General features: G+C 37.7%; 1 protein-coding gene across 3 annotated transcripts in view; it reads right to left on the minus strand.

Moving 5' to 3' along the window:
• LOC129719063 (tensin-2) overlaps positions 1-15,663 on the minus strand; it is a 252,846-nt gene that overhangs the window by 104,779 nt on the left and 132,404 nt on the right. For all 3 annotated transcript variants that reach the window (XM_055670423.1, XM_055670422.1, XM_055670424.1), the window contains one exon: positions 5,117-5,695. In XM_055670423.1, coding sequence (XP_055526398.1) covers positions 5,117-5,695 — 579 coding nt within the window. The remainder of the gene's footprint in view (positions 1-5,116; positions 5,696-15,663) is intronic.

Raw genomic sequence — 15,663 nt, forward strand, 5'->3', positions numbered from 1 at the left:
TCGTCACAGTTTTCAAACACCTCTGGCGTTCCACAAGGTAGCAACTTAGGACCTTTGCTGTTTACGCTGTTTTTCAACGAAGTTTCCTTACTGCTGGATGTTGGCTGTAAACTAATACACGCTAATCGCTGAAGCCACGAGACAGTTTGGTTTCGTTCCGAAAATTGCTCACGACCCTATGGATTCCCATCGCATGAAGGCGTTGTATGGTGCCCCCAACAACTAGTCTGGAATTTGCGACTCAAGCGAGTGCAGAAAAGATTCTTGCGGATTGCGTTTAGAAATCTTCCGTGGCTTGACCTGATTAACTTGCCTCCATATTCTGACCGTTATCGTCTACTTGGGATTGATACATTGCAACGGCATAGAGAAGTTCAACAAGCGGTGTTCGTAGCAAAAGTTCTAAACTTTGAGATCGACTCGTTGAAATTCCTTTTAAAATTGAATTTCCAGGTCTTACAACGTCTTCTTTGCTCTACTGTATTGCTACAACCAAGCTTTCACAGTACTAATTTCGGATTGCCGACCCGTTAGCTTGCTGCATTCGATAATTCTCCAACCTGGAAGATCTATTTGATTTCGGCATACTATTATACAAATTCGCAGGTATAGTCCGTCATAGTTTTTTAGCTACATTGACAGGTTCATATCCATCAAAGCTATTCTTGTCAGATGTATTCTCAACAAATAAAGTATACCGTCTTCAGCAAAGTTATAGACAGTAATTTTGTCTTTCTAGAAAAAATATACACCGTGAGTCAAGGAAAAAATTTTTTTAAAATAAACAGAAACATAATTATAAATTGAATATATCAAGAACTCACTTTTTATGAATATGAAGTTTTTTATATGAAAACTGCACATTATTAGCTTACAAAAAATATTCACCGGAACTTGGAGAAAAAAATAAAAATAAAAGATTTGTCAAAAAAACTTACTTTTTTATAGTGTATTTTTTTGGAAGAATAAAATTATTATCTACAACGTTTCCGAAGACACTACCTATATACCGATCAAACACTACGATTAAATGATAAAAATGATTTGTATCGCCAATAGGCACTAATATTAATTAGCTTTTATTTCATGTAAAACCAAGTCTTACTTTAGTAGGGTGCTGTGGCGTAGCCAGGATTTTTATCTTGGGAGGGTTTTGTTGAAAATATTTTCAGAATATTGAAGCGAAAGGTACATTAAGGTAGTGTATCCTAAATCAATGACGGGATTAGAAAAACAGCGATCTGGCGCGTGCACGTCACTAACTCTCAATACGGGTTGCGTTGCGTTGTATGAACGAGTGAGAATATTGGAGAGAGAGAGAGAGAATAGTAGAAAACGCAAAAGATGAAGTGTGCTCTGCTATCGTTAGCGATACCACTTCCCGTGCAACGCACGTGCTGTTTAAATTAACCGTTGCGTGCTTCAGTCAATTCAACTCGAGAACAACACTCGAATTGTTCGAATTGTAGGGTGCCAATGGAAATCAACATATCGAATTTCGTACAGCGGTAAGCCTCAAAAGTTTCGTGTTCTAGAAAAAAATTCCCATGCAAATTCTAGCTCAATCGTGTAGTAGCATCTTTTCCAGAATCAGGTAAAGTCTCAAAATTTTCAGACAGACAGATATTCTATGCATAGCCTGAAATAGTATATTTTGCAGACAATACTTCGCCGGAATGAAGTGCTGATACTAGACACCATGTTTCCCGTAATAGAAACAACGACGGCCGCATGGCGGCGAAATAACTAGACAACAAAAAAAACGAGTAGCGATCAATTTTTTTTTTTTTTGAGAGGCCGAAGCTTTAAAGTCCTTCTGCTAAGGCAAATTCAAAAGTTTTTTTTTCTCTATATTCTATTGGCACTCTACTAAACACTAATGCAGAACTTAATAATTGAAAATCAAAGGCTTTGGGCCCCCATACCCAAGTAACAATCTTAATGCGATTTAGTTTCATTTATATTTTATGGTAGTTTTATCAAAACATTACTGAATATATCGAGTTTTATCACAAGGTTTTTTAAGAACTTGTGGTTTTTATTTATCAGCAGTTTCCAAGAGTAATTAACAAACACTTGAGGAGTCCTCCATAACACTTCTTCATCAATAAGTCTAATAAACCTGAGGAGCGGTTTTTAAACCTACTTAATATCCCTGTTAAAATACCTATGAGAAACTTCCATAAAACTTCATGAGAGTTTTACGATAGTATTATGGTACTTATCTTTAAGATGAATCTATCATGAAAATGTGCCCAAAATTTTTTCTTAAGCCCATTTTGTCTCATGAAAGAGAAGACATTCGTGAAAGGAAAGAATCTAAAATAAACAAACATTTTTCAGCTCATTCAAGCAACTAACTCTTTAAGTCAAGTCAAATCATTTAAGCGTGAATACTTTTGTTGAGAATAAGCATCAAAAAATGATATTCATGCCCCTGCTTCATGAATTATGTTGCATTTCTTCATTCTGCCCATTCATGTTTTAAAGCCCTAGCCCATAACCGATTTGAGAAATTAAAAACATGTAAAAGGAACAAGAAATTTAAGCAATTAACCATGGGCTTGGATGCAGCAATCATTCCTATGAGTAGTTCTTCCGGTGTCACCATCATTTGCTTGCAAACGTTGTTGAAATCTTTCACTACCTTATTATTGCTTGTGAGCTTCAATAGCTTGCGTTTCTTTGGAGGTGGCACTGGATTGTCTTTCACTTCAGTATCAGGCCATATCTTCATCCGTTCGTGCTCATAATCAGCTTGATGCTTGACTGTAAACAAACAGCTGTCGAAGAGAGGGAGCTATCCCCGATAAAATTTGTTTGTCTTGAAAAGTTCAAACAAGTTTTATTCAAGCGCAAGTATTTTTCTCCGAGAATGCAATAAGTAAATGCCAGCTTATCGAGATACTAAAAAAATCTTATTAGTCTTGCACAAGAAGTTTTAGTTAGAAGCCGTCTTTTGAGGGATTAATATAAAACCATCGACAAATATGGCGAACAGACTGTGATGGACTCCGTCAGAATAATAGCCATTTGTAATTAAACGGTAATAAAAGCCTGCGATTCTCAATGCTTCTAATGATTCTGGCAGCTTAGTAGTGAATGTTGACCATGATGAACACAAAGTTTAGTAAAATTTTCCATAGTTCAGCAAACCTGAACTCAACGAAAATTCAGATATTTTTCTTATTTTCTAAATAAATTATTTATTTGGCAGTAATATCATGGCGCGTTGAAAATTACTAACTTTTTTGACACATAACACGTATGAAATGAACTCGGCAATTAAAAATTCTCATATATGAACTTGAAAATACGTGAAGACTCGTCTACCTATTTTATTTAACGACTACGATGACATTCATTTTGGAGAAGGAATAGATCGATGGGGTTTGTTTCATAAATTGCTCTATGTAAATAATAAATAAATTCTGTTCCAAGCGAAATAAGCTAAAAAGAAGGATCGCGAACCTAATTAATAAAACTTTCTTAATTTGTTATAGTTTACTCATGGCTGTGAGTAACTCCTGAATGCTATTATGAGTACATATCGATAAAAATATGAAGTTTTAAGCGAACTTCAGGAACTATTCTCGAGCACCTTCTCTAGTATGGGCCTCCTCGATCTTATGAGGATTTTACGGCTGATTTGTAGCAGTTTGTGAGAATAATAAGATTTATACACTGTTTTGAAGGACAGGCAATCAAAACTCCTTCAAGTGCATCGTAAAACTGATATTGTTACTTGGGTAGACTGATTTGAACCCTAACCCCCCCTTGGCTAAGCTACTGGTGGGGTGGCATACTGAGGATATGGTAAAAAAAAATTGTTTCGTCGGCGGTAGTCGATATTCGGACAGCCGGAGTGAAGAACTCGCAAATGTGCTGCTTTGGAGTTTGCAAATGAACCGTCTTTATCAAGACGAATATTTTTTTTAAAATGAAATTGAGTAATTTTTTGTTGACCTCGGTCGAAATTAAATTTAATTAAGTAGTTTATCGTTGATCGAAAGCTCACTCATAACTGACTAACCATGAAAAAGTTGTAGTAATTATTTAGCCAATATTTAGGGCTTTTAGAAATTACTAGAGAGTTTTTTTTTTTTTCTTCACATAAATTACTAGAGAGTTGTTGATTAATATAACAATTTGCGTAGTTCGGAACTCATAACGCTCTACTTTTTTCAATATTGAAGATGGTGACATCCCCTGGCAGAAAAAATCCTGTAATGTGGGTATTTTCAGAATCAACATGACATCCAAGGAATTAATCTAGAGAAACATTTCAAAAGGTCCTATCTGCTTTGATCGATTTTTTGATCGATCACTTTCATTCAACCACCACAACTTATTGAACACCTTTTATAACACGTAATTTGCACAAGTTGATTTATGAGGGATCACTCTAGCCTTCTGAACGGAAACCACGCTTGAAAGAGTTACTAAAGCTGAACCATTATCAAAATTAAAAGGCGCTTCGGAGAAACGATGAAAGCAGATAGGACCTTTTGAAATGTTCATTTTGTTTTTTTCAGACTATGTCTACAAACTGAAAACCGGTGTCTGCCACCATTTTGGAATCCAAGATAGCGACTTTTGGTTTGTTGAAAATTGTGGAAAGCTAAAGAAAATATCAAAATATTTCCTAATATTAGTATTTCCAGCACCAGGATGACAAAAACAATATTGTTGTCTAAAAGTTTAGCCAGGTTATGGTTGTCTTTCTACATTAGAAGTGAATGAAAACTTGAAGCAAAGTGTGAAGATACTATTCCTCCTATCTCCCCCTTGTACAAAAGAAGTGGTTTTAAAATTTTTTTGAGAAAGACAATGAATTTATTTTATCAGCAGTTTGATAATGTTTAAAATTGATTCAAAATTCATAAAACGTTTGAATCCTTATCAACGAATAATTTTGGATTTTAAACCCTGTTTCAACGTATGTTTTTTCTTCCATTTTATTTTTATGAGCCAAAAAACCCACAAAAAGGTAAAAACGATTTTTAACAAATTATGAGAACAAGTTTGTTTCGTAATCGATTAGGTATGCAATTCATACTAGAAGTCTATTCATCCAACTAAATTGAGGTACAAAGCAAAACAAAAAGTCACTCACGATTAACGGGTCCGCTGCTGGAGATCCCCGAGTCCATAGACAATGTCAGCGGACTCCTGACCGATTCCCGTCCGTCCGCTTGACTCCGGACCTGGGTTTGGTGCTGTTGCTGCTGCTGCTGTGGTTGTGGCTGTGATTGTCGCGGATGCACCAAATTCTGATTCTGATCGTACGCACTGCCACCGTTTTCTATCACATCTCGGTAGTTACCGTTACTATCATTAGGATTAACACTATTGCCACTTGCACTGTCACTGACCGGCTTGCCCTGGTAACCGAAGCTGACCCGACCGACGACGTTCGTTCCGTCGCTTTGGTAGCGTTTGGCACTGTTGTCGTAAATGTCGTAAAGATTTGCGGCGTTCCGCGGCGGTGGTGTCACCACTTGGCCATTAACTCCTGCACTTCCACCGCCGTTTAGAATCGTTTTCGAGTTGTTACTAAACTCGGCCGGCGGCGAGATCAGCGTCTGTGGGATTCCACCGGGTCCGTTGCTCGCGACGATTGGCGATTTGGGACTCTTGAGGATCGTCGCGTACAGGGAACCATCCAGCGGACCCTGCGTGTGACTCGATTCGTCTGAAATGAAACCGAAGAATGAGTGAGCCGGATTCGATTAGGGCGATTCAACAATAACAACAACACTATGGGACGACGATGAGACGACGCGAAACCATCTGTGTTTGTAAAGGCGGTTTTGTTGCTGGTTAGTCGCTCGCTAGAGCATGTCGGACGACCTTCTTCTTCTACTTCTTCAACTTTTTAGCCTTCTCGTGCGGCACGAGCAGATTGGGCTCTGCCAAGTTTGGTAGTCTATGCCACCACAAAAGGTTCGGCAGCCTTCCCCTGGGGTCCGAATTCTTTAGGCTCGAAATGAGGGGTCGAACCGAAAGTTCAAGTGCCGATTTGTTTGCCACGGCGACCGCCGATGATGGGGGGAAGAGAATAAGAGAGAAAAAAACTACCCAATCATGCACTAATTTTTGGAATAATTATTTTCATATATAAATTTCCATTCACGCTTAAATTGCCAATTAGTGGCGGTTTCGGAAAGGCTTTGTAGACTGAATATGGAAACCGGTAGGAGAGACCCGGCAACTGCTGCCAACTCCACAGCTGGGTCAGTAATGAATTTTTATGTGTTCAATAATGAATGGCTATTTGAAGCGTTTATTCCTCACATTGGACAGTGAACAGTGAGTGTATTGATTGCTACATCGATGGTAGTAATTTTGTTTTTTAATGTAAGGTTGATTATTGCGGTACACAATACCTGAATAACAGAAGAAGAGGTTGTTTTCAAAACATTCCACCTGGTTGATATTAAATTTTATATGTTTCCGATAATCGATAATGCTGTCGCGCACCAAAAAACCGATAACAACGACCGTCCTGGGGAGGGAGCACTTTATCGCCTGTCAACCGTCGGTAATAGACTGAATGAAAGTGCGAAACCCAACCGAGAGGTGTGAACTCGTGGTGCCAATTGTTGCAGAGGCGTTGGCTGGTGTTGTGTAGATAAAACTCTGGTCGCTCTACATTTCGAGCCTACGAAATTGGTCTCCACTTGGCAACGGAGACTGGAGTCAGCGTTGATTCGGTGGGCCGCGGCCGGTTCGGTCAGTTTTGGAAAGAATCCAGTCTCCGTTTACGCTGCGCCGCAGGGCTTAATCTTGGCCAAACAAATTTTGCATACTGAATCGATGAAATAAATTCGGTGTAATTTGGCATCTGAATTGTGTTAATATTGAACATTTTACTTCAGAGCTATTATGATGACATCAACCCTGAATGGTGTGAGAGACTGTCGAATCGTGCTTTTAAACAATTGCATACAAATCTTTATTACAGTCATCCCAGTATTATGAGCCAACCAGTATTATGGGCCAATACACTTTGTAGTGGATTCTGTCGTATGTCAATAACTTGTAATAGTCAAATCTAAGTTTGGTGAACGTTGTTCACGTTCACTAAGCTTAAATTTGACTATCAAAAGTTATTGAAATATGTTAGAAACCAATATAAAGTGTAGACTGGCCCATAATACTGGTTGGCCCATAATACTGGAATGACTGTACCTTTGGCCGGTCTTGTAGACAAGATAGTGTGAACACGTTTATAGAATGCTGCAATTCGAATTTAAGCTAAAACTAACTTTTTTGAGTAAAGAGATAGAGGATCAGTTTATACAACGATTTAAAAAATGTAAAAACATGAAACTTTGCTGAATAATCGAAATTTCTATCTTCAGTGGATATCAAAGCATAAAGTAGTTTAAATGGAAGTTAAATGAATTTTTTTTTGTGCTTAACTTTTGTTAGTTACGTTGTACAAAAAAACGTCGTTCTAAAGAGATGTTGGGGCATAAAAACACGTTATTGCCAAACACTACACATCTCCAGGTCATTCCCCTACAAAGTGATGGCATCTTTAGGTTTTTTTTAAAAAAGGAGCAATTTGAAAAATACTCAGTACCTTTAGTCAAATACGTGTGTAAGGTTTCATTCAAATCAAAAAAGGTTGATTTATTTTGTTTCGAATTTCCAGAACATTTGGCATGGAAATGCTCATATATGGGTCATTCCTTCTGAAGTGACCACGAAAAAAAGTACAAACTTGTACACAACCATCACTAATTTTGCTCAAAGTTGGGGGAATTATCGATATAGTGTCACTTTGGAAAAATCCCAATTTTGGTGTCCCAATTTTGGTCCCCGCTCTGTTCTTTATTCTCTTTTATACATTTTATAGACGTGAGACTTCCGAGAAATACTAATAGGTATTTTTTGAAAGAAATAAACCAAGGAATCCAGAAAAAATACTATATTTGACCGGAAGTGTTGCCAAATTGATAATTTTTGTATTTGTAAACTAAATTGGCATTTTTCGGCAAATGCAGCTAATTTTATTTCGAATTTAATAATTTCAACGTATTTCTCGGAATATTTCACGTAAGAAACACCTATCACCCCGATGAAAATCAAAGAATTTAAAACTATTTTCGTAAAAATGCTATATTACATTACTTCGGGGAAAATAAATGTTTCTTACGGCAAATTTTCCGAGGAACACGATGCAATGCCAATAAATTTTTTAAATATCAAAAAAAAAAAAAAAAACGGAAGCAACACTTCCGGCCAAAAATAAAATTCAAAACCAAAAGCCTCTGCCCTCCCGAGCAACTTCATACACACTAGCACCACGTTGTTGCCGAATTTCGGTCTGAGCTATAAGCAACCAAAAACCATTGACTTTCTGAACAACTTTCTTGAAGACCACAGCTTTTTAAGTGGTTGAATTAACGAGATAAATCTAGTTGTAATCACGAGATAAATTATGTTCAAAATACTGCTCATTTCAAGATGGCTTGACAAAGTATTTTTTTTTTATTCTTTTAGCACCAGTATTTAGTGGTTAATTTGTGGTTTCGAAATCCAGTTTGTGGTAATTTGTGGTTGAGTAATTTCTGAGAAATTTTCAGAAAACTGAGTCAAGCCATCTCTGAAAATGATTTCGCTTCAAATGAATCGGACAACGATGATATATACATCAATCGAAAGCTCTTAATTTGTGGTTCACGAAAATGTAGTTTTTGTAGGCATGGTTCATATTAAAATAAGTAAAAAACTATTATTTAAATTTTTGAACATTGTTTACCTCTTGTTGTCTACACCGACCGTACGCGGCATTGGATGAGCATAGTACTGGTACCTGCCGATGTTAGTGCTAGTGGGTTATCTAGAACATATCGACAGTCGTTCATATACACTAAGGTCGTTTTTTACGCGGGGGATGCGTTTCAAATTTGTATGGGTCCGCGTAAAATACGACTTTTTTGAGTTGCAAATATAACAAAGAAAACCGTCCTAAAACGTTAAAACCTCGTTTGAATATGATAGTGACCAACCCAGAGACCAAAATTCAATATTTTAAATTTTGAGTATTTACACCAAAAATTGTGATTTTTTTTTTAAAAACTGATATATGATCACTCGTGGCCTAAAACGAAAAACGTGATTGAAATGAGGACGATATCTTGTACCGTTTTTGAGCAATGGAGGAAAGCAACCCGCGTAAAAAAACCGCGTAAAAAGCGACCTTACTGTATACTACATACAGTTGTCGCTGCCGTTGAAAGCTTTTTTGTTTTATTATTCAGGGGGTAGTTGTAGTAGCATATTCCTGAGACGAGAAAATATCGAATTTTAATTTTAGTCAGGACTCACACCTTTCGGCATTTACCATGCGTTTCAACCGTTCCCTACAGTTCTAAGGCCCATTCCCGATCTACAGGCATCATTCAGGTTTCTAAAATACCCAACAGTCGAATACAGTTTCGTGGTTGGTTACCAAAATATTATTATATTTATCGAAACAAAAAATTGTTCTTTATTATTATCAGGCTGTAATTTATTCCAAGAGTTAAAAAGTATGTGCTAATAGATTTTAACATATAATAGATTTTGTATGAGAAAGACCAAATCACACCCCTAGGTGTATTAATTTAGGTTTTTTTTTTTTCAAATAATCGGTAAACGGCAAAACTACATTTCCGGTAATGATTCGACCGAAGATCGAGAAAATTACGCTCGCATGTCTACGTAAAACTTCACTTATTTTGAGGAAATTTACGTTAAACACACGGAGGCTTGTCAACTACAAATATCTGCTAATTGATCAACATTTGCATTTCGCAGCAAATCTGCACATATAGTATCCCTGCTGTTTACATACTGTTTCACCTAGAAATACTCAGAGGAAGAGATTCGCGGTGAAAAAAATCGCCAATTCGGCAACTGGGTTTCATATGTCAGATATGCCAGATCTCTTCTCAAAGCGCAATGTTGACTAGCATTCGACTTGTATAATCGGTGGTGACGGTGAAAGTCCTTAAGAATAGTGAAGTTGCAATACCTCTCAATGTGGTGTTACCTTTCTTGTTCGTTTGGCTCCAATTTTGACGGTTCGTTTGGCTCACCGCATATCTCTCCCTCTGAGTATCTCTAGTTTCACCATACTTATCGCTACACGAAAGCTTTCTGAGAAAAAATCATCTTGATGGTCTACCAGCGCCGCGTACGGTCGGTGTTGACAACAAGAGGTAAACAATGTTCAAAAATTTAAATAATAGTTTTTTAATTATTTTATTATGAAGTATGCCTACAAAAATTTCATTTTCGTGAACCACAAATTAAGAGCTTTCGATTGATGTATATACCATCGTTGTCCGATTTATTTGAAGCGAAAACATTTTCAGAGATGGCTTGACTCAGTTTTCTGAAAATTTCTCAGAAACCACAAATTACCACAAATTGGATTTCGAAACCACGAATTAACCACTAAATATTGGTGCTAAAAAAATTAAAGAAAATACTTTGTCAAGCCATCTTGAAATGAGCCAAAATACTCACAACTATATGTACACTAGCGCCGCGTTTTGTCAAATTTCGAATTAAATTTTACCCCAACTAAATGCCCTTGACCTGCTGAACAACATTACCGAAAATCGCGGTTCTCTAAAAGCTGGGATTTCGAGAAAAAAATTAGGTTCAAAACACTCAAAACTACTTGCACTCTCACGCCGTTGCGGCTAAATTCCAAATCATACTGGCGACCGACTACAAGCCTTTGACTCCAAGAACCACTTTATTTGTCCAAATCACGAGATACTGTGGCATAAAATTATTAGCTAACCGAAAACCCTTGATCTTCTAAATAAATTTCCTGCACAACGTAGTTTTTTGAGTGATTGAAAGTAAATTTAGTTTGAAATACTTAAAACTACATGCACTCTAGCGCCATGTATAAGTTGAATTCCATCCCAAACTGTATACCAACTGGAGTCCCTTGTCTTCCTGAACCACCCTGGTCAGGTTCACGAGATAAATTAAGTTCAAAATACTCAAGATTATATGCGCACTAGCGCCACGTTTCGGCCGAAATACGAATTAAAATTCACACCAACTGGAAGTCCTTGACTTCCTAAACAACTTTGCTGAAAATCGCAAAATGTTAAGAAATATTTGTCAAATAGTTTTTGAATTTTAATTCACATTTTGTTGAGGAATTAAAAAAATGCTTTCTGATTTGAGCATGTATTTCCCTGATTTATCTCGTCACATAATAAATAAGTTAAAAAGACTGTCTATGAGACCTGACTACAGGCTTAACGTTGAATTACGGTAGCCTGTCTCTAGTATTTCTTGCAATAGGTTGAATTCGATTGGAGTTAATTAATCTAATGGTCTGTAGCGGTAAATTCCAGTAATAATTCTCTTTCCATTCTTTCTTTTTTATTGTTGATAACTCTGAAGAGAGAGCGGGGGCCTAGTGTAGTTGGTAACGTCTCCGCCAACCACGCTCGACGCCAAGGTTCGAATCCCACCGCCGACATAGGTGTCGATGGTTGTGAGGTGGCGTGATCCACTCACAACCAACCAAACTGGTCTAGATTCAATCCTAGCCGACATCGGGAGATTTTCTGAGGCGAAAAATCTCTGAAATCACGCCTTCCATCGCATGAGGAAGTAAAGCCGTTGGCGCCGGTCCGTTAATAAACGGGCCGTGAGTTAGGGTCCTGGGTGTGAAGTCGCCTCCCTGGGCGTCGGTGATTGGCCACAACAGTGGCGGAACTAGACCGATGGAAAATAAGCGAGAATAAAAAAAAAAACTCTGAAGAGAATGTGTTGTTTAAATGGCATAAAGTCGAAAATGATGCTGAAGTTTACTGGAACACAGCTGTCGCGTAGCGATTTGATTTCTCCACAATCGCGAAGCGAAAGTAACAAAAATGTTATTTATTGAACAGATAAAATTTTTATATTTCTTTACTTTCGCTTCCAGCTTGTAGAAATTTGAATAAAAATAGCTTTCGATCGTAGTTTGTACCGACAACACAAAGATTTAAGCTTTCTTCTTATTCTTGAGTGATGTGATTCATTGAATTTATTTGTCATTAAACAAATTTGAACAATGCCAGACTACTTGCAGTCCTGCATGTAATTTTCTCATGTTTGAAAAATGAGATTGTTTCAAAAACAGCTCTTTTTATCACTAAGTTTTGGCGTTTTGGGGAGTAGCAGAAAAATAACTACTTCAATTATGATTTTGGGCTGCTAAAAAGTGCCATGGGTGTGGCACAATAGCGACGCCGGCAAGTTTGTTTAATTTATCGTCCTTGCGGTTTGCAGAATAACTTTCTGCATGCTTGCTTTCATTCGTAACTACTGAGAGTTATGCTTCCAGTGAGCGTGTCGTTATGCACTCGAGCGAGTAAAACAGCAGCAACAACAACAACAAATCGGTTATAAAGTCAAATCGTTTGTAATATATTTTAAAGTCGGCTATGCTTTGGTTGGCTGTTTAGTTTTATCTAAACTGAGACTGAGAGTTTCGCCTAATATTAAGCCTTGTTTTTAGCTTGGAACTCCCATATGGTCTCGAGGCACGATGCTGGCCTAACAAGCCAGTCGTCGTAGGCTCGAGTCTCGGCTCGGGAGAGACTGTTAGTGTCAGTAGGATCGTGGCGCTAGCCCCGAAATTGTCCTGTACACTTAAGAGTTGGCGAAGTCTGTGTATAACAAATAGAAGGCCAAGTTCCGAATCGAAATGTAGCACCAAGGCTTTGCTTTGCTTCTTTGCATTAATTCAAATATTCGTTGAACAAGGCTATACATTTTCCAATAGTACAATGGTTAGTATCACAAAATCCCAAAAGTTCCGCATTTTGGTGTAATAATGAATCCGTTGAAAGCTAACTGAGTTTTAGGCATTTGAATGTGGACTAGGGGAACTGCTCCATTATTCATCTCATTAAGCCGATCTTCACGAAGAATGCACGGATTAAAAATCATATTGTCACGAAATCATTGAATGAATAAACTAAATATGCTTACGTGCTCTTATGGAATCGTTTAGCTTTGTATATTTAGTAAAATTAGCTAGATCCATCGTGAATTTTGTAAAATAAACCATTTTTCACAACGCTTCCATATCTATCTCAAAACTTGAATCACTGCTCAATTATTCATCTCACGATGCCCCCATATTCGTCACACTGTTAATCATGAATAAATCATATTATCAGGAATTAACATAGCCCGTCGTAGTAGGTTACCTAGATATCCGCTGTAGTTGTTCCATGCAAAATTTGTAACCTAGGTAACCACTGAAGTGCTCTCGATTTATGTCAATAATGTCGGAAAAATGTTCAGAAACTGATTTGGCAACTTTTGATTTTCTTCAACGCAGTGAAAACAGATGAAAATACATACAGTTGAAATTTAGGGATTGTAGAAATTCATCTCATATATTTCTACTAATTCAAGCTTGTTTTAGGAAATTTGAGGTGAACATTTCAAAGATTAAAGTATCCTTAGTGTAGGGAGTGATATTGTTTAGTGATTAAAATAAAAAGTGGCCCACTAGTGATGAAAAAAACTTTGGCTGGCTGCTTATCGAGTCCCGTTGTAGCCGTATAGAAAAATGCACGGATTTTGTTTTCTGAGGTAGGTGATTGAATCAAATGAGTTGTCGAGTGCAGATGCCCGACTATAATATCAAATTTATTGCTTTTAAGAGAGTTTTTGAGGGTTATACTTTATGATGAATCTAAAGTGAACTAAGAAGAATCCATTCCATTGATTTGCAGATTGGTATAAGAAGAAAATATGCGTTTTTTCCTGTTTTCAATTGCGTTTTCATGTGGGTGCCAGACAACGGAACAGTATTCGAGCGTGGAACGTACTAATGAACAGTATAATGCTTTAAGGTAATACACGCTGGTGAAATGCTTTGTGATGCGGAAAATAAATCCTAAAATTCTGAATGCCTTATCCACAATGTAAAAAACTTGCCGTTTAAACGATAGTTGGCTATCCAATATAACGCCACATGGTCGACTCGTTGGATTTTGGTATCGCCGAGCTTGTAGTCAAAAATAACAGGTTGAACGGCAGAAGGAAATTACCGAGCATTTCTCAGGATTGACAATCATGCAGTTTAGATTGCACCAATTCATGAAGGTGTTAAACTCGCACTGGAGGCAAGAGGCATCCGCTATCGAACGGATCTTCAGGTATAACTTCAGATCGTCAGCGAAGGATAAACGGGGACCTTCAAGTACACAGTTTACATCATTGAAGTAGGATAGGAAGAATAACGGTCCCAAATAGCTGCCTTGCGGGGTTCCGGACGAGGCCGAAAAAGGCTCTGCTTGAAGATCGTCGATAGTCACGATCAGTTTACGACCAACAAGGTAGGAATGGCACCAACGCAACATACTGCCGCTAAGACCGAGTCTTTTGAGCTTAGTAATCGTAATGGCATGATTGATTTTATCGAAAGCCGCAGATAAATCGGTATATATGACGTCCGTTTGAGCGTGATCCCCCAGGCTTCCCGCAACATATGACGTCAAGCACAGTATATTTGTATTGGCAGATCTACCTGAGACGAACCCGTGTTGATCATCGCTCAGGTATTGTTTGCAGTGAGACAGCAACGGAGCCATGATCACAAGCTCAAACAACTTGGATATTGCGCATAACGACGAATCTCCTCGATAGTTATTGACATCCTTCCGATCTCCTTTTTCGTGAACGGGGAACATAAATGCAGTTTTCCATGCAGACGGAAAACCCCCACTGGAAAGGGACAAACCAAACACAAGTTGAAGAGGGATTAGCAGGTTCTCAATGTGCTTTTTTAAAAATGCGGAAGGAATTCCATCCAGGCCGGATTTTGTCGATGATTTTAATATGGAGGTGGCACTAGAGATCATTGTTTCATTTATGGTAAATCCACCCAGAGTATTCCCAACCGTTAGTGGAACGTTGCTAGCAGCCAGGGTAACTTGCACAGGCGGGATTATTTCGTCGCAAAAAGTTAGTGCGAACTTCTCCGCAAAGAGTTGGCAGATATTTTTCGGCTCAGAGGCGACTCTACCATTCAGAGTCATGGTTGAAGGAAGACTCGATTCCTTACGCTGGGCGTTGACGTACCTCCAGAATGTTTTTGGTTTAGCCCTAATATTTAGCTGCATATTTTTCAGGTGTCTTCTGAAACAGTTCTAACTGGTCCTTTTGTATACTGTATTCAACCTTTTATATTGGTCGCGCAACACAAGTGTACCAAACCTGGAATATTTCCTCTCTGTTGCCGTAAAACGTAACTCTACGTCAAAAATTTTATCTCTAAGTCTTTCTGTTTTTAATCCCATGTTCGGTATTTCAATCCGTAAAATTATTATCTTTATATCCTAATATTTTGCAATTTTTTGTTAGTCAAAGTTTTATGTTTCAGAATAGTTTTAAATCTCTTAAATTCATTTAAAGTCGAATTAAGATAAAATTAAATGAAATTTGAAATCCAAAAATTCGCAATCGAATGTCGAATAAAGCAATTTAAATTTAAAAAATCGATAGTTAAATTTCAAAAATCGAGTCAAAAGTTGAAACGTCAACAGAAGTAAACTACTTCTCAAATTGAGAAGCTATAGGGTAACGACTCCAAAAAGCTTTAAGGCTACGCAGCTCCTATCCAAATCT

Source organism: Wyeomyia smithii, chromosome 1, assembly GCF_029784165.1.
Source record: "Wyeomyia smithii strain HCP4-BCI-WySm-NY-G18 chromosome 1, ASM2978416v1, whole genome shotgun sequence".
Lineage (NCBI taxonomy): Eukaryota > Metazoa > Arthropoda > Insecta > Diptera > Culicidae > Wyeomyia > Wyeomyia smithii.